The sequence below is a fragment of the Podarcis liolepis genome (genome assembly GCF_965112155.1).
Source record: "Podarcis liolepis genome assembly, chromosome: 1".
In the NCBI taxonomy this organism is placed as follows: Eukaryota; Metazoa; Chordata; class Lepidosauria; order Squamata; family Lacertidae; genus Podarcis; species Podarcis liolepis.
The window spans coordinates 18,027,574-18,046,542 of NC_139554.1; the positions used below are offsets into that span (position 1 = coordinate 18,027,574).

At 39.8% G+C, this 18,969-nt stretch overlaps 1 protein-coding gene across 5 annotated transcripts in view; it reads left to right on the top strand.

Moving 5' to 3' along the window:
* SETD3 (SET domain containing 3, actin N3(tau)-histidine methyltransferase) overlaps nucleotides 1-18,969 on the top strand; it is a 47,267-nt gene that overhangs the window by 3,646 nt on the left and 24,652 nt on the right. For 4 of the 5 annotated variants that reach the window (XR_014529467.1, XM_083518425.1, XM_083518427.1 and 1 more), the window contains exons 2-6: nucleotides 7,567-7,676; nucleotides 7,993-8,085; nucleotides 9,736-9,884; nucleotides 10,427-10,499; nucleotides 11,568-11,824. Coding sequence is in view for 4 of the 5 variants with exons in the window: in XM_083518425.1 (XP_083374551.1) it covers nucleotides 7,567-7,676; nucleotides 7,993-8,085; nucleotides 9,736-9,884; nucleotides 10,427-10,499; nucleotides 11,568-11,824 (682 nt within the window). In the remaining variant the exon portion in view is untranslated. Of the gene's footprint in view, nucleotides 1-7,564; nucleotides 7,677-7,992; nucleotides 8,086-9,735; nucleotides 9,885-10,426; nucleotides 10,500-11,567; nucleotides 11,825-18,969 lie in introns of all 5 variants that reach the window. The other variant, XM_083518426.1, reaches the window with a different exon arrangement.

Genomic DNA, 18,969 nt, shown 5'->3' on the forward strand with positions numbered 1-18,969 from the left:
GGTTCCTCATCATCCTGGAAAAAAGTAAAAAGGGTGCTGCAGGGTTCTGTCCTGGGCCCGTTGTTCAGCATCTTTATAAATGACTGATGAAGGAATTGAGGGGATGCTCATTAAAGTTGATAACACCATACAGTACTGGGAGAGGTAGCTAATGCCTCAGAAGACAGAATCAGAATTCAAAATGACCGTAACAGTTTGGAGAACTTGGCGCAAGCTACAAAGTGTTATTTCAGTAGGGACAAATGTAAGGTTCTGCACCTAGACAGAAATAACCAGATGCACAAATATAGGATGGGGGACACCTGGCTTACTAGCAGTACAGGTGAAAAGGATCATGGGGTCTTGGTGGACCACAAGCTGAACATGAGTCAACAGTGTGATGCGGGGGGCGGGGCGGGGAAACTAATGCTATTCTAGGCTGCATCAACAGAAGTGTAGTGTCCAGATCAAGGGAAGTAATAGTACCACTCTATTCTGCCTTAGTTAGACCACACTTGGAATCCTGTGTCCAGTTCTGGGCACCACAGTTTAAGAAGGATGTTGACAAGCTGTAACATGTGCAGAGGAGAGCAACCAAGATGATCAAGGATATGGAAACTAAGCCTTATAAGGAGTGCTTGAAGGAGCTGGGTATGTTTAGCCTGGAAAAGAGACTGAGAGGAGATATGATAGCCATCTTCAAATATCTCAAGGGCTGCCACATGGAGGAGGCAGCATGCTTGTTTTCTCCTGCTCTGGGGGGTACGTCACAAACCTATGGCTTCAAGTTGCAAGAAAGGAGATTCCAATTAACATTTGGAAAAACTTTCTGACAGAGCTGTTCAGCAGTGAAACAGACTCCCACAAGAGGTGATGGACTTTCCTTCCTTGGCGGTTTTTAAACACAGGTTGGATGGCCATCTGTCATGGATGCTTTAACTGAGATTCCTGCATTGCAGAGGGTTGAACTGGACGACTTTTGGCGTCCCTTCCAACTATGATTATATGATTCCAGACCTTTTCTGCCAAATGAATGTACAGTTTCCCCCTTTTACTTTAACCTGCTCATAAGCAAATATTCATTGTAGTGTGATTGCACCTGCTTCCATCTTGAATTCTCCATTCTTATTCATTGATAATTTAATGTCCCTTTCTCTGAAGTTTTGTTTCCTCTCTTCTCAAAGTCTTTTTTTGTAGTAGGTTTAACTTTTTACTGCATTTATCCACCCACCCGCTTAATACTGTCTTGGCAGAGATATGGCTAGTCGTATATGGGTAATGGAGTGATGCTGTTTGCCGTGCCAAGGGTTCTTTGTTGTTAGTTCCTGGGGGAAAGATAGGCAATCTACTTGTGGCTCATGTGGGTGGCAAGCGGAACACAAATCTAACAAGACTTGATGATGCATTAAGATCTTAGTTGTAGTTTGGAGGCATTTTTTATTTTGTGAAATCTTGGTTCCCTTCCTCTGTGTTCAACCCAACTGATGTGCCCCTCACCATGAAATATTAAAAATATGGCAAAAAAATCAAGAGAAAAATGGGAGAGGGTTATTGCATTCATGCCCTGCATGTGGGCTTTCCATAGGCTGGTTGTTGGCCATTGCAAGATTTGAATGCCAGGCTGTGCATGTCCTTTATCTGCTCTCAAGGAAACTGATAAACATCATTATGCTTCATCTCTCATTTGGGAATCGTTTTCCTTTAGGACAGGGATGAGGAACCTTTGACTCTTCTGATGTTGTTAGACTCCACTCTCATCAGTCACAGTGAGCGTCCCCAATAGTCAGGGATGATGAGAATTGTTGTAGTCCAGCAACATCTGAAGGGCCACAGAATCACAACATCTGCTTCAGCAAAATGGCTAGCTTGTTCTAGCCATCACCTCATTTTACTATTCCTTGTTTTGTGGAATCTGTGACATGATTTAACCTGCTCATTGCTTATGGCAGACTGTTAGGTAGGAATTTGAATTTGCTAAATGCTTTAGATATGCTTTACAGATCCTTTCTTTGGGTTGTATCCAAAGGTGTCTCTGCACAGACTTCAATATGCGTAAGAGAACTTCTCCTTGCTCTCCTGCTGCCCACCTCCCCGAAAAAGTCTGCTTTGGAGAGTTTGGGGAATGGCAGGGAGTTAGGAGAAGGAATGAGAAATACTGTTGCAAATCAGAAGTCTGCTTGTTTGAGATTGGATCTTACTCTGTCTTCTGGTATATGGAAAGCCTTTGTATGACAAAATTGTGAAAGAGTAAAAGCCAGCAAACAGGCTTGTGTTGCTTATTGTGACTTTCATTTATTTTTAATTTGCTTAAAAATACCCTGTTGGCTACATGCTATCTCAAAATAAAACACCAGTATAAGTTTGTCTCCTTGCTAGTATGGTACAACTTCATTTATGATCTTTAAAAATTCCATATTCTACAAAGAAACTGGAGAATTACAAACTCTTAGCAAATTAAGTGCAGAATTAATATTCACTTTTTAATTGATAATATACTTTCAGTAGGTATATTTTTTTATTAGCATAAATTGGTTGCAACCCACATGCGTCCAGAATCCCAATTTTAATGATTGTTGAGAAACTGCATGTACAAAACATGATACACCATGTTGTAATTAAATGTCAGGAAGATGCCATTGTTTTCTAGTGTGTGAACTTAACAAGAGAAATGATTTTTCTTTGAAAGTTGTTGTGGACTTTGCTACATAGATTTGCTGAAACCTAATTTTTCTTGATTGATTTAAGTTCTTAAAAGGGGAGCTGGTTCAGTTGACAGGCAAACAGTCATAAACCATGCTGCTGTGATAGCTAACACAACTAGAATTTATCTTTGTAAGAAGAAAGTACTGTTTGGGTATTCAGTCTTCTTATGTGGGGGGAAAAAACACGCAAGGAGAAGCAGGATTATGCAGTCCAGCTCTGTTTCAATAGTAATAGTAATAATTTATTGTTTATATTCCGCCCTTCTGGCCGGGCCTCCCCAGCCACTCTGGGCAGATCAACTGTACACAGTTTAGAAACTTCCACGAATTTGGGGTCTGAACTAGAGAGCTGCACGACATATTTTAAAGCCCTTCAAAATCAGAGGTTTAAATCACAGAGTTTTTGGTTTTTTTAATGCTTTTCAGATTTATACATTTCACTAATTTTACAATCATTTTAACATTTCAAAACTTCATTTCCTTCCCCCACTTTCTGCAGTTCCTTAAGTTTATTTTTAATATCTTCTGCATATCCAAATTAACTTAATTTGCCCATTTATTCATCTACTTTAAATATATACTCTTATAAAACTGCAGGTTATTACAATAATCCTGCCAGTGTTCTTATCTGTTTACAATTTATTTGTAAATATTCAATAAACCATTTCCATTCTTTTATAAAAAGTTTGTGATCTTGATTTCTTATTCTTCCAGTAAGTTTCACCATTTCTGCATATTCCGTAAGTTTTTGTATCCATTCTTACTTTGCTGGGACTTCTGCTTCTGTTCATTTTGGGGCAAGTAACATTCTTGCCGCTGTAGTAGCGCAGAGATTCTTCACAAGTAGAATATGTGTTCCTCCTTGTGTCTTTCTTTGAATGTGATCTGTTCCATAGTAGAACAAACTCCCTAGGGACTTTACTTCCTTGGAGCTTTTTAAGATTCTAAGACTGAGCCCCCAAATAGGGCAAGAGTTTCTGATGCAGTCTGCTGTCAGTAGGCAGTTGCTTTGTGAAGGAAAGTAGCTTCACTGCTGTATCAGTTACATCAGCCCAAGTACTAATTTTGGGACATTGCAAAACATACTGACTGTTACTGGTGGCCTAAGTTCCTGGCTTTCTCTGCAGTAGTAGGGTACAAAGGTAACAAATGGTAACAGACCGTTACAAATTCAAGTAGACTTGGTGACTTTTAGCTACAAGAAATAAAATTGAAACCTCTGTGTTCAGTGGCAGTACACCTCTAATGATCAAATGCTGGGGTCGAAAAGGGAATGGGTTTTTTGTGACGTCTGCTTGTGACTTCTGAGGATTATCTAACAGGCCACAATTGAGTACTGAACTAGATTGGCATCTGGTCAAATAGTGAGGCAGCTAGAAGTGGAGCATGTTTCGCTAAAGAGCAAAAGAAGGGCTTTCACTGGCAGTTTCCTTGTTTCCCTAGCCCTCGTCTTGTTTCTGAGATTTTAAAGGATTATTCTGTATATTGTCCCCACAGTCATAAAAATCTCAGGATTTAAAGCATAACTTGTCTTAGCTCTCAGCAGTATTTGCAAAATAATATGTAATCTCATTTTCTGTTAAATGAACGATGGCAATTTTTTGAATGACATCTAATGATACATGCCTAATTTGCCCAATGCAAAACTTGTGCAACATGGCTTAAGTTTCTTTTCTCCACCCCAGCCCTCTGTGCACCCCAAAGCATTCTTTGTAGAATCCTCTGGGGCAATATTTTTTTCTAAGGTGGCTTCAAAGGGAGGACAGGAAGGAGAAGTCCTGTTGCGCCAGTGGATCTTGCCCATTGAGTGTACTTTCAGATGACACCTTAATGAGTAGGCTTTTCTGCAGTGAAACTTGCTTTGTTGAGTTCTTACAAATGAGCTTGGACTGCTAAAAGCCACTTTGTAAAATTGTGATCTTGTACTGAAATAATTATGCTAGTTTGGATTTTGAAATAAGTTAGAATGGGAAAGAGTTGGAGATTTATTGGCTGTATCTAGAGGATTTGTTGTTGATGATTGTCTTGTTTCCCCTAAAAAGATTTCATCTAACTTCCACTTTGATACTGGTTTAATTTAGTCTATTCTAGAGGTTTTTTTCAAAGACAAGAATGCCTTTGGGTTCTTATCATAAATGTTAGTTTGCAGCATGTACAGTATTCTGTTTTATTACAGTGAGTAAGGAGGACAGGTTACAAAAGTATAGTTATGCATGAGGTGGGGGGGGGGAAGAATAGGTTCTCTTTCTCCTGATGTTTGAACCCTGGATCATCAAGTGAAACCAAATAGTGAGACATTCAGGGCAGACAAAAGGAAATACTTCTTCAAACTGCATAGTTAAACCATGGAGTTTGCTAACATGGTAGTGACCACCAACATGGACTGCTTTAAAAGGGAAATAACCTTTATCTTCCAATGGACACTAATTGGACACAACCCTTTATGAGCAAATATTATTTTATAGTACAAAAAGAAAATTTAACAGTTTCAGAATAGGAAACTTGATATAAATTACTTATTATACCGTAATTCATTTAACTCCATTATTTAAATCTAGGTTCTTTAAATAAATAAATTTGGTTAAACTTCTTTGCATTGCACCAAAGAAAATTATCTCTTCCTCTTTTTTTTGTTATAGAGGTGACCACTGTATCACAGTGAACTCAAAACAGTTCTGAGATTCCTGTTAGAGGATAGTATTTCACTGTGCAGAAATTTCTTGTACTTTTGATTTAAATTATAGCAACAGCAGTTGGGAGTTGTTGGCATTTTAAAAAGCAACTCACCAGAAGTGTGATGACACAATTCATTTTTAGACTTCAGGTGTTTTGGCAGAACTTCCATGCTGTAGTGTAACTTATCCTAAGTACATGTAAATGCAATAATCACATCCTTTCCCTGTTGATCCTGGCTCCATTTGTTTCCTTCTCTCTGTTGTCTGTCTGGTATCCTAGATTGTAAAACCCTCAGGGTACGGATCTGTTCTGTCATTATTTGTGGATAATGCTGTAGAAATAATACTGTGTGTATAGTGTTAAAATACTGTTGTGAGTTTGCAGCAGATAGGCTGTATGCCCTGAGCCACCCTTCCAATTCCTGGATCCAGCATGGATTCAGTTGCTGGAATAGCCAGACCATCCTGGTAATAGCCCGCAAAGGGGGTGGCTCTGTGCCAGAGGGCAAAGGGTTAGACCTCCCCTCCCTCAGTTGTCTGTTAGAAAGACAAAAGCCTAGAGTTGAGAGTTGGGTTTTGTGAACTAGAAGCTGGATGCGAAAGCTACAGGCTGGAAAGGCAGAGAGAGAGAGAGAGAGAGAGAGAGAGAGAGCCAGGCCTGATTTCCGTTGCAATCCAAGGCTGTGGCTATTGGAGAAGCAGGACTTTCTTGGGAGGTTAATGCTGTGAACCTCTCCATCGTAGGCTCAGGTTGTGTATATGTGTAAATTAAGCAGATATCATAAAGTCTCAACAGTCTCTAAAGTGTCTCATTCCAAAAGAAAACACAAACCCCGGGTAAGTGCCTGGGACCCCTGGAATCTCACACCACTCGGAGATTGGGATGGCATGCAACAATACCTTAAATGTGTTTATGGGCATGTTTTAAATAAGAAATATGATAAAAGTTAGCTAGAAATTCTTCTTAGCCTTGGTTATGTGATAGAGATCTTCTCTTTATTCTTTCTGATAAGGTTTCTGGAATATTTATGCTTGCACCAATTAATAGATTGTGCAGCCGTTGAGTCCTAAAGCATTCTGTTGAGAGCAACATGTTTGCAGAGTTTTCCTAATCCTATCAATCTAACTTTAGGGTTACAGGGTGCTAAGGTTGCAAAATCATGCACTAATGAACTTATTTATTGCAAAGTGAGTGCCTTCTGAAGGAAAGTATTGGGTGCACTTTTTTTTGTTGTTTAAAACTGCGTGGGAAGGAAGAAAATTATATATATATATTTCTTTTTTCAAGGAAAGATTTTGGTAGAACAGAAGTTCAAAGCCGAACACAACATGAGATCTTTGCCAACAAGAGTTAAGAGTGGGAGATGAGTTAAACTCTTGCTGCCACTGTTCTTGCATGCTATTTGGTGCCAAGTTCATTGGATCCTCTATATTTGGATATGCGACTTTGCTGCATGTACCAAGCATATTCATCAACACTTGACAGTTTCTCCCTTGGAGAAAATTTCTGTGGTTTTCCAGAAATTTATGTTTTCGATATATTAAAACCAGCTAGCAGAGAAAAACATTTTAAGCACTGGCACTGGCTGTTTGCACAGGTAGGCACTACTTAACCTTGTTCAACAAACCAGCCCTAAATACATTAATGTAAATCTCATCAAAATAAATGAAACAGGAAGCAAGTCAGCTGTTCTATTTTGATCGGTTCTAAATAAAACATTTTATTGCAACTAGGATCAAACCCAATTTATTGAGCATTTTAAAATGTGTATATTTTTTATAAATGTATACATACATTTATGCTAACGTGACTTACATGGTTAGCTACCAGTGTTTTTAGTTATACATGGGAATGCTTTTCTTATACACTTCAGTAACAGAGCTCGGATAACTGGATGGTATAGAAAAGTCTAAATAATGAATAGAGTGGCACCCAAGTTCTTTGAGCAGAACAGACTTCCATTCATGCAATCTGCTCCACAGGATTGGAGGACCTTCCTAAACAGATCTGGGAGCGGAAGCTGTACCTATGAGGCACCACTCACAGGTGTTTTTTTTTATAGAGAATCAGGTGTTTTCTTTCAAGCCTTCCAGATATTTGCTCCTCTTCACCTCCCCAGCATTCAATATATTGGTATCCAAAAAAGAAAGAAAGAGAACATAAGTAGTAACAGAAACCCCTTGCTTATTTAACTACTGTTCTCTTTTAGTTGGAAGATGGGGAAGAAAAGCAGAGTGAAAACTCAGAAGTCAGGCACTGGAGCCACGGCAGCAGTCTCTCCAAAAGAAATGTTGAATCTAATTAGTGAATTATTACAAAGTAAGTATGTTGTACTATAGTTGTGGTGAAGGGGATGATCTTTATAAGTTCATGTGGAAAATAGGCAGGGCTGAATTTTGTTCTATTCAGTATTTAAATTAGGAACGGAAAGTCTATCCAGGCTCTAGCCCCTCTATTCCTGTAAAATATATTAGAGGTTCATGGCTTCAGTGAACATATGTTTTTAGTATTGGAGTTCAAATGGAAGTTATGAAATTGAACATATAAATCCATTTATGGTACTCTCTTGATGTTAAGGAGAGGAGAAATGTTAAATTTCAGTGAGCAATAATTTTTTGTTGGTTTATCTTTCCAGAATGTAGCAGTCCAACTCCAGGTCCTGGAAAGGAGTGGGAAGAGTATCAACAGATCCGAGCTCTTGTTGAGAGAATCCGTAAAAAACAGAAAGGTAAACAAGAAATGGCTTTTCTAATTGCTTGTGGTCAGAAGTAATTTTGGCACTGCGTTTTGCTGCCTTCTGTCTTTTAAAAAAGACTCAATTAAATTCCAAGCACACTCTGAGTCACAAATATTTCTTATTTTAGTATTCTCAAAAAGACTGAGCTTTCATTCCTTTGCAAAAGTGTTGAACAGAGACTAGTCTGTATTGTAGAGTGTTGAACTTTCAGGGACCACTTCAAGTATTATAAATGTTGAGTTGTGAAACATGTTTGTTTAGTTGCTAAATGCTTTTTATTTGTAAGCAATTCCCCTTATTTAAAACAAAATAGCTGGTCTTTCATCAGTCATTACATTCTTTGTGTGTGTGCTGACACCACAACTGCTGTTTTTGCAGTGTCTGCAATGATAATTAGTATTGGATGATTCATTAGTCACATTTAACCTGGTAGATTATGTTTGCGTAACATCTTAAAACAAGTGTTTACATTTGAAAAGATATTTCCTGTTAAGATTATTGTTAATGCTTGAATAGATACCAAAAATTGGGCAGTCCCATTTGCAAGTGACCACCATAGGGAACTCAGCACTTTGTTTCTAGAAACAATCCTTTTGTTTATGCTTTTTTCTTCCCCTTTATTTGTGACATCACAGTAAAAATGTGAGTTTAATTATTGAAGTGCACATGTGGGCTGTATGTGCTTTTATTCTACATGGTAGAATGAAAATCTGTCTTAGCCTGAGCTCCACATGCATATTAACTTTTTAAAATAAAAAAGGTAGAACAATCTAAAAGTGCTGCTGTAGACACTTCCTCGTTCACATTTATACAATAAAGTATTTTCCTCATGTTTTAAAACATTGCAGTAGAATAATGTTAAGAAACAGTTCATTGACCTTGTTAGGAATGTTTAACCTTTTATATCTCTAGCTACAGTAAATAATTCTGGCATGTCTAAGTCTTCTCACTCTGATGGAATTCTACAGTTTTACCATTTCCCTTGTTTGCCCTAGCTTGTGAGGCTTATCCTATGCCTACTTGGAGAAAGATCTGTAGGTTCATAATGATGCCAAGGAGAACTTCATTAAAGTGAACCCTCCCTAAATATAAGGCAAATTAAGATAATGTAATCTGTGGTCAAGAAAAACAAAGGAATTGTGGCCAATAGCTTTTCATAAGCATGTGACTTGACTGGCAGAATATGTGGTGTTTTCGCTGAGGAATTTGGGAGTTGCTTGAGCTCACTTTTTATTGGCACGTTTTTCACGCTGAGAATTAAAGCCTTGGTTGACCAAATTGAATTGAATTGCTTGTACAGTCGTACCTTGGAAGTCGAACATCTTAGTTCCCGAACATTTTGGCTCCCGAACGTCACAAACCCGGAAGTGACTATTCCAGTTTGCAAACTATTTTTGGAAGCCAACGAGGCTTCTGTGGCTTCTGGTTGGCTGCAGGAGCTTCTTGCAGCCAATCAGAAGCTGTGCTTTGGTTTGTGGACATTTTAAGTTGAACGGACTTCCAGAATGGATTCCGTTCAACTTCTAAGGTACAACTGTATTTTAAAAGCTGCTATGAATGCTTCCTAAACGTTTTTAACATCTGTGTTAATTAGTACTGGTGACTCATTGTGTTTTTCTCTGCTGCTAAATATGTACATAGGTTTGTCTGTCGTATTTGATGGGAAAAGAGAAGATTATTTCACTGAACTAATTAACTGGGCCAGAGAGAATGGTGCATCTACAGAGGGCTTTGAAGTGGCTAACTTTGGTGAAGAGGGTTTTGGTTTGAAAGCTACAAGAGAGATAAAAGTGAGTATAGGATGGCATTGGAAGGTACATGGGGGGCATTTAAAGATCACTCAACCAGTCCCCAGTGTTTGAAATACTAAATTGGCAGAAGACTAGATCTTTTGAAATTTACTACAGGTGCTGAGCTTGTCCAAATCGTGGTCCTGATGCACAGATCCTCATGTGGAATAGCAGGATCCTCTATCTTCCAGAAGACAGTGATGTTACAATACTGTATCTCGATGTGCTAATATGTCCCTTGTGAAAGAAAATGTTAGGTATAAATGGCCTGTCTCCCCATCCTCCTCCAATTAGTGATGCAAACATTGCACAAGCACATATAGTGCAGAGGCTTAATGGTCACAGAGTATAATAATAGTGGTTGCACCAGGTGTTGCCCAGCATCTTTCACAGGTGCAAGACTTGGACTTAGGTTGTGCACTGTGCCACTGTGCTTCCACTAGCAGAATGGCTGTTTTGCAGGTGGATTACCACAATTTGTTACCATCCAGTATGTTTATCAGATCTGTATGATATTGTGAACTTTCCTTGTGTTTTTCTAGGCAGAAGAGCTTTTTCTCTGGGTTCCCAGAAAATTGTTGATGACTGTTGAATCAGCGAAAAATTCAGTTTTGGGTAAGAGAAGATTTTGAATGTGTGTGCAGATGTGCAAAGGGTGTATTGATGGAAAGTTCTCCACTAGCAAAATGATGAAAATTGTCAGTTAGAATTGTCTAGTGGGCTTATTACAATGCTTGAACAATGTATCATATTTATTATTATTTATTGAACTGGGGTGTATGGGAAGGGGTAGTACCTCTGGAGGGGGACACTTCATACTTCTTCTGGGGTAGTTTGTCTACCTTTGGTCCCTACCATGCTCTCACCTGTGGCTTCTAGAAGCTGTTGGCATGCAGCAGCGGCCACAGCCTGGAAACAGCTTTGACTGGCTGGCTAAACCATGTATGGGTAGCCAATGGGTCTCAAACCCTCAATGAGTTTAGGTATTCCCTTGCATGCAAAGACAGACTCTGGAAGATTGAGTGGATGATACCTATGGTGAGTCCAACAGTCAAGAAGATGGTTCCTACATGTGAGAGGCAAATGGGTCTTGTCAGCTAGGAAGGTAGCCCATCTAGCAGAAAGAAAACTCTGGTCCTAAACCTCTGCTGCCTTGTGGGATATCTTCAGGAGAGGAGAGGGCTAAGGAGTAAACCCTAAACAAATATGGAGTAGAGTCCCTAAGATGGTTGGATGGCACCTTGTACGCCTCCTTCTGACAAACTCCTGCTGCCAAGCTGGTGCCAAATGTATTGCTCTGCTTTCTTTTCTCAGCAAGGCCAAGAGGGGTGTCTTGTTATCTGGGCAGCCCAGGACCTGCATACACACTGCCCAGGCTTGCGCTCCAGGGAGGTCACTTCAGTGCTGCTAACACAGCGCTTTGGTTTCACCTCTAGAGGCGCGCTCTGTTGTCTCTTGAGACAGATGGATGCCAACTGGTTTATTGAAATTACATTTTTAGATCAGTTTAAAGGTTACAGGAAAGTTACAGAAAGTCTATAATAGGAAGTAAACAAAACCCATGTTATTGCAAGACCTACTTATTTTGTTAAAGTTTTCTTTCTTACAGAAATCACTTAATATGCACTTAGGAATCCTGTTAGGGGGACTAAAATTTCTTTATGGGTTCTGTTCATTTTTTAGGATCCTTGTATTCTCAAGACCGAATTCTCCAAGCCATGGGCAACATCACGCTAGCATTCCACCTTCTTTGTGAACGCTGCAATCCTAGTTCTTTCTGGCTGCCTTACATCCAAACTCTCCCAAGTGAATACAATACTCCTCTTTACTTTGAAGAAGATGAGGTTCAATATCTTCAGTCAACTCAGGCCATACATGACGTTTTCAGCCAATATAAAAATACTGCTCGACAGTATGCCTATTTCTACAAAGTTATTCAGGTAAGAGCCTGGAACAGACACTGCATTATATGAGGACCATAGCAAAGTAGAACTCTGACATTTTTAAAAGGCTTGTTAAGAGGCCTAAAGTTCTAAGTACCACAGTACCAATGCTAACCTGATTACTTTTTTTACCATTGCTTATACTAGCAGAATGCTGTTGCTATGATAGTTGTTGTGTGTGGAGGTGGTGGTTATATATGGAAGGACCTCTGATAGAAGTGCAGTACATCATCTTGTTCTGAGTGCACACATGCGACATACATTTTGGGATAGCTCTCTAGTGTTATTGGAAGAGGGTAGATTTTGCCGCCATCAGTCAGCAGTGTCGCAAGTGCACCATTTTATTTTCTCTATAGTGGATACCTGATTAATACTACTTTTTGCCCCTGGTGTGTCTAGCCTTTAGATGTCTGCATAAACCTATCCTGGGTTGTTGTGATGGAATTTTGAGAATCACTCAAAATGTGCTATATCTGTTTCCTGCAGAAGATACTTTGTAGTGAATGGGAAGGGCTTCATTTTCCTTTGTTCACATGTGCAAAATGATCTGAAAATGATTGCGATCATCTGGCATGCACTTGTGAAATTTTGTGTTCATTTTTAGTAAAAAATCTTTAACCTGTAAGGTTGCTGATGTACTTCAGATGATATAGAGTGTAATGGCAATAATTCAGTTGTTTGCAGAGCTCATTCGTTCTCATGTATGACTCTTCGTTTGTAGCCTTCACCCTGCTCCCCGCCCCCCGAATATATACCTAATTCCTTTCGGTAACATATATATTTCCTCTTAAGGAAGTACTGTAGCTCAGTGGTAGATCAAATGAATTCACATGCAAAAGATCCCAAGTTCAATCCTGGGCATCTCCAGCTGGATCTGGGTAGGACTCCTGTGTGAATTCTGGAGAGCCACTAGCAATCATTATAGACAATATTGAGCTCTATGGAACAGTGATCTGGCTTTGTGTAAGGCAGTTTCAATGTTCCTCTACTTATTTTACTGTTATTTTATGAAGAGTATGCTCATGCTTATGATCTTCAAAGTGCTTTACTTCAGTAGTAAAATACTTCACTTGTGTATCTCCTGTCCTGTCATCTTAGTTAGTAAACTGAGTTAGCTGTTTAGACACTACAAGTATTGAGTAAATTTTCTGCTGGAGTAAACTACGGCCTTTTTAAACCATGATAAAAAGGCAACAAAACCCAGACACCATATAATTTTACTTCATGCAGTCTAAACACAACCAGTATCTCGCTATCTAGATTTTTATCACCCTTGTAGCTCTCTTCTGTATCTTTTTTTCAGGGTAGCCAAATTCGTAATGAACTGTGGAGTCCCATTTTTATACAAACTGTACCAGATAATATCTTCAAAGTACTAAGTAGTGTTGTTGCTTCTTAACTCTTTGAAGTGTCTGGGGTTCAAAGAGGGTACATGAATGAGCAGGAAAGAACTATAGGCTCAGTCTCGGAGCTTTGCTCACTTTGTCTCTTTTTTGCTGTAGTTGCTTTTTTGCTCTGTAGAAGAGGCAGACAATCACTTAGTTTTAGAGGAATGGAAACAGCTACATCATAGAGTAAGCAACCCTTTGGCTGCAGGTAAAGTTCTCTCCTGTGTGTTCATGTGTTGACTTTCATTCCTGACCATAGTTCCTATAGTCATAATCCTATTTCAGAACCTACATCCCAGTATTCACACCGATGTGTAGATCAGGGATTCCAAAACTGTGGTCCATGAATTTCATTCGCCTGGTCTGCAGTATACCTGCATTAAATATTCATCTTGTATTTTTATTGCTTCTTTATTTCCATTTTGTTTTATTGTATTGCATTTTAATTTGCAAATTTTAATTAAAAAAATAAGAAATAAAAGAAGCATTAAAAATACAGTTTAAAATCATTCATCTACTATAGGACTTTACAGTTGCTACAACAGGCAGAAAAATCATTGAGTTGGCTACCAAGATAATTAACACTTTTTAAGTAGCCTGTAGAGTGGGAAGTTTGGGAACTACTGGGTAGGTAATCTAGATAGAAAAGCAGCTTTGTAGTGGCCTACCTGCCAGCTCCCTGGGCAAAAGTATCACAGCTACTGCTGTGAAACCATTGCATCAGGAGCTCATCTGGGGCTGAGTGCCTCTGCACAGTAGTACTATTGATCCCTAGCTCCTTCTTTCTTGACAGCTCTGTAGAGCTGACAAGCTAGTGGACTCTTTTGAGGAGGCAGGTTTGTGGGGGAGGAGAGAACATTTTCAGTTCTGAAAATGGCATTTGTTTCTTGTAACACAGCATCGTCTGTTCTCAATCTGTATACATTTTCCTTATGAGTGTTCCTTTCTTAGACCTATGTCTTACCCTTGTCACACATAGCATTTCATAGCCACAGATGTAATGTAGCTGCCTGTGAGTAATCAAGGCATTATATTGTTAACACTATGGAAAAAGTGTCATTCAGGTAAAGTGTACTGGCAGAACATCTTCTCAGACATCATTTTGTGGCTCCTTAAAAATCAGGCAAAGATTTCTTAGGTAGTTATTCAGCCTTCATCAGTCCTTTATTGCACAGAAATGTTTCCAATATACAGATGGGTGTACCATGCAGCAGCGTGTTTCAGCCATCAATGTTTAATGGAACAAAATCTCTGCTGAAACATAATCTACTTCCTGCCTGTCTTTATTGAATTGTAATATCTATTTACAATTATTTAGAATGTTTTTTTAATATTTTAAAATTAAAGTTTTGTACTTAATGTTGTCATAAAAGCCACTTCGAAAGGTAGGCTAGACAAAATAGTCCCAGTTTGCCTTTAAAGCTATGTGAGTGGTTTTGTTTTGTTTTTTACAGAGGATATGAAAAATATCAACACTAGGTTTCCATAGTACTGAGTAAATCCGTTATTTCATTTCAAGAGCTATGTTTATACAAAAACTGTCTTGTTTCTTTGCTTCAGGAGTCTAGGTTGCTCTAAAGTTGTAATAGTACCACCAGGTGGTATTTATAATTTGGGGAGTTCAAACCATGTCTGGACAATTCTTAAAAGGTTAAAAAGGTAAAGGAATCCTGGACAGTTAAGTCCAGTCAAAGGCGACTATGGGGTTGCGGCGCTCATCTCACTTTCAGGCCAAGGGAGGTAGTGTTTGTCCACAGACAGCTTTTCGGGTCATGTGGCCAGTAGGACTAAACTGCTTTTGGCGCAACGGAATACTGTGACGGAAACCAGAGCGCACGGAAATGCCTTTTACCTTCCCGCCACAGCAGTACCTATTTATCTACTTGCACTGGCATGCTTTAAGACTGCTAGGTTGGCGGGAGCTGGGACAGAGCAACGGGACCTGACCCTGTTGCAGGGATTCGAACCGCTGATCGGCAGGCCCAAGAGGCTCAGTGGTTTATCCTACAGCGCCACCTGCGTCCCTATGGACAATTCTTATATTATTGTATGAAGGGTTAGATTTAGATTTCTTCCATTGGGAACAGAAGGTACTATATTAATGAGATGCAAATATCACAGATAAGCTCCAGCATTATTATTAAAACTGGCAACGCTAGGCATCTAACACTGCATTAACTGATAGGCTAACCAATCTTCATGCCTGCCATATGTTACCCTAGTGCAAAGTTAGTAAAGTTTACCACTAAATGGCATGATAGCTAATTTATAATTTACATGTACTACTGACATTCAAGAGGACAGAGGTGTGATCATCATCTTGCCAGAATTTCCAAGTGAGAGATGTACTTGGGAGGAATAATGGGGTGTCTGTATGTTCTTTAAGAGGGACCTGTTAAAATGCATATTGCACCTAAAGTTCAACTCTTCTTATGCTCATGCTCTTATGGCCTAGCTGCTGTTGCATCATTTAAAAAAAACAACCCCAATCTACTAACCTCTTACCCATATGAGATTCAGTCATATATCAGTCCCTATAATAGTGAACTCAGGTGGTGTGTGCTGATGGAGATGGGGCCACTGAGAAACAATAAAGAAGTATCAGCAGAGTCTGAAGAATGCTGAGATTTGTTGATATGCTAACAATATTTTTATAGCCTAAGGGAGCGAAAGAACGAAACACAAACAGTTCAGTGATGACAGAGCATGCTGGAAAGGAGAGACATTAAAGCAGGGATGGGTAGAGATGGTCTGCTGGAAGAGAGCATGGCTAACTGGCTGGAGCTCTGAACAAGAACATTTTGTGGCAGCTAAGAGATAGAGCTACTAATCAGGAAGCCCGTGATTTGAATCTGATCTCTGTCATTAGCTCACTAGTTGATCCTTAGGTAAGCCATTCTTTCCCATATCTCTCCCCCCCCCCCAAAAAAAAACCCAAGCCACCTGTAGATGGGGAATAATACTGATTTATCTTACAGGGCCGTTGTAAGGATTGCAATTAGATATGCACATGAAGCATTTCAAACACCTGAAAGTGCTTTACAGATTTCAAGCATTGTTGTCGCTGTCTAATGAATTGTGCCATATCTCGTTGGAAATCCAAGGGGTTGTATGAGAGGCAACTAGAACTACTTTAAAAAATGCATCCTTTCCATCAGCTGGCAAATAAATACATAGTATCTTATCTCCTCCTGTTCTCACAAAGACCCTGTGATAATGACTGGCATAGGTTTTAAAAAAAGGAAAACTAAAAATGCAAAATCAAGCATAGAAAACAGGTATGAAATCAGTGGCATAGTTGAGTTTCAAGGCTGACCTGAGTCCAAATTCAGCACTCTTTCGTGCACCACGGTGGCTTTTTGTAAAGTAAAGTGATGGCATTTTGAGGTATTCTTTTGAGATGTGTTATGTTTGTTTGGTAGCCAGTAATCGCTTCTTCATGAGAGCAGAGGGGAGGTTTAGAAGAGGGCAGTTTTCAGCCGAGCTCTACCTGTCTCTAAGTAGTCTGAATGTTCATGAAGATGGCAGAGACTTCTTCCTTTTACAGTTGCTCCCAGCTGAATATTAGTCTGGTTTGACAACTAAACACAGGTGCATCGCTGGCCTGCCAGAAATAGCCCATTGCTCCAGGCAAAGGACAGCACTGACACCATTGAAATGTATGCAATTTGATACTTAAAATGTGAATGGAGGCAGGTGACTGGATCTCTTAAGATTGCACTTCAAGAAAGAGAAAGGGTTTTGGGCTTAGATGTTCAAGTTACTTCAGGAGGGGTTTTCAGTTTGTTCTAATATGTCCATTTACTTGCCCCCCCCAGTTTGCGTGTGTTACTACCTTTAGCATGTTATGGGCACTGAATGTGCACAGCAGAGTGAACAGAATCTGTTATATTTATTGCATAATGCTGGATTCTCTATGCACTGAAATGTGGTGTAATAAGCACAAGAGGGAGCCATATAGTTTTACATTCAGAGTGAGATTCCTGATTCCTTGTTCCTTGAAGATCTATAATTTAGTTTGCCTTTGTAAATGAATATGCAGTGGTTTTCTGTTTTAACTTTTCCCCCAGCTTCACAAAGGGCATGGTCGCAGCCTTCTGTCAAGGGGAATTGGTCCATAGATTATTGCAGAGCAGTGCTCTTTAGCTCATAAAACATAGGCAGCAGTACTTTCCCAGCTGAACCCCCTTTTCTGCCAGATTGGGAAATGAGAGAGGGAGAAAAAAGTGAATGATGAAAGCTTTTCATTCACCTTCTTAGTAACAAAACATTTCAACGTAAGTATTGCTTTCAAAACAGTATTATGTCTCTACTGCCAAAATAACACCCCTAGAAAACTAACATTCCTCAGTCTTCAGTATAATTTGAATTGCTTCCAGGGGGGAAAGAACCACAAAACGGTTAGGAAATTTGTCAGGGGCGTTAACTATTCTTTATTGTCTCCATATTGATCATTTCACAGCAGCTTTCCAGTGTTTCAAAGCTACTTTTCTAAAAGTTCTACGGACGGGGAAAGGTGAAACCATCATACAGTTAACACATCTGCCTGTTGTCTATTGCTTTTGCACAGTTAAGGACCAGGAGTGTATTTCCCTATATTCATCCCTACAGGCAAGGTGCTACAGTGGCAAGGCCAGAATGCAGTCCAGACAGCTGCTTCCTCCTCGATCTGCATGCCAGAGGAGAGGTACCCACTCCTGAGTGCAGTTGCCAAGTCAGCAAAAGGATCTCCCTGAGATGCTCTCTTTACAGAGAGGCCTTTTTACAGTAGAAAATATGTAGCAAGGTATATTGGCTTAGATACGTTCTTATGGACTGGTGGTGGCGCAACATGTATTAGAGAATAAGTAGGGCACAGCAATCTCTGGATATAAACTATACAGGAAGGACATACTGGAGGTGGTGTTGCTCTGGAAGTTAAATAGGGCATTGACTCCAGCAAGCTAGAAATCCCCAAAGGGACAGAATCATTGTGGGTGATGATTTTTGGTCCCAGTAGTATTTTAGTATGTACTGGGGACACACTATCGTTCCCTGATGAAAATGTTTGGGAAGATCTAGAGATGAAGAATGAAATCAAGCAAGCATCCAGAAGAGGAAATGTTGTAATTTAATTAATTAATTATTGTGTAACTTACACTCTAGAGGGCAAGGGACGCGGGTGGCGCTGTGGGTTAAACCACAGAGCCTAGGACTTCGAATCCCCGTGACGGGGTGAGCTCCCGTTGCTCGGTCCCAGCTCCTGCCAACCTAGCAGTTTGAAAGCACATCAAAGTGCAAGTAGATCAATAGGTACCGCTCCGGCGGGAAGGTAAACGGCGTTTCCGTGCGCTGCTCTGGTTCACCAGAAGCGGCTTAGTCATGCTGGCCACATGACCCGGAAGCTGTACGCTGACTCCCTCGGCCAATAAAGCGAGATGAGCGTGCAACCCCAGAGTCGGTCACGATTGGACCTAATGGTCAGGGGTCTCTTTACCTTTACACTCTAGAGGTATCACATTATATAGTCGCTATATCAGGTGATTTACAAATGGGGGGAAACACTCATAAAGGGACTTCACAATTTAGCAGAAAGGCATAGATAAAGAGTTCATAATGCCTGCAGAAGAGAATAGTAATTAGAGGGGGGAGGGGGTTGACGGGGGGGAATGAAGTTGGTTTGAATATAGACAAAGATAAGGATCAATAACAATGTTGTTTTAGAAAAGAGACATGTATCAAAAGAATGAAAAGATTAAATATAAAGTGAGGCAA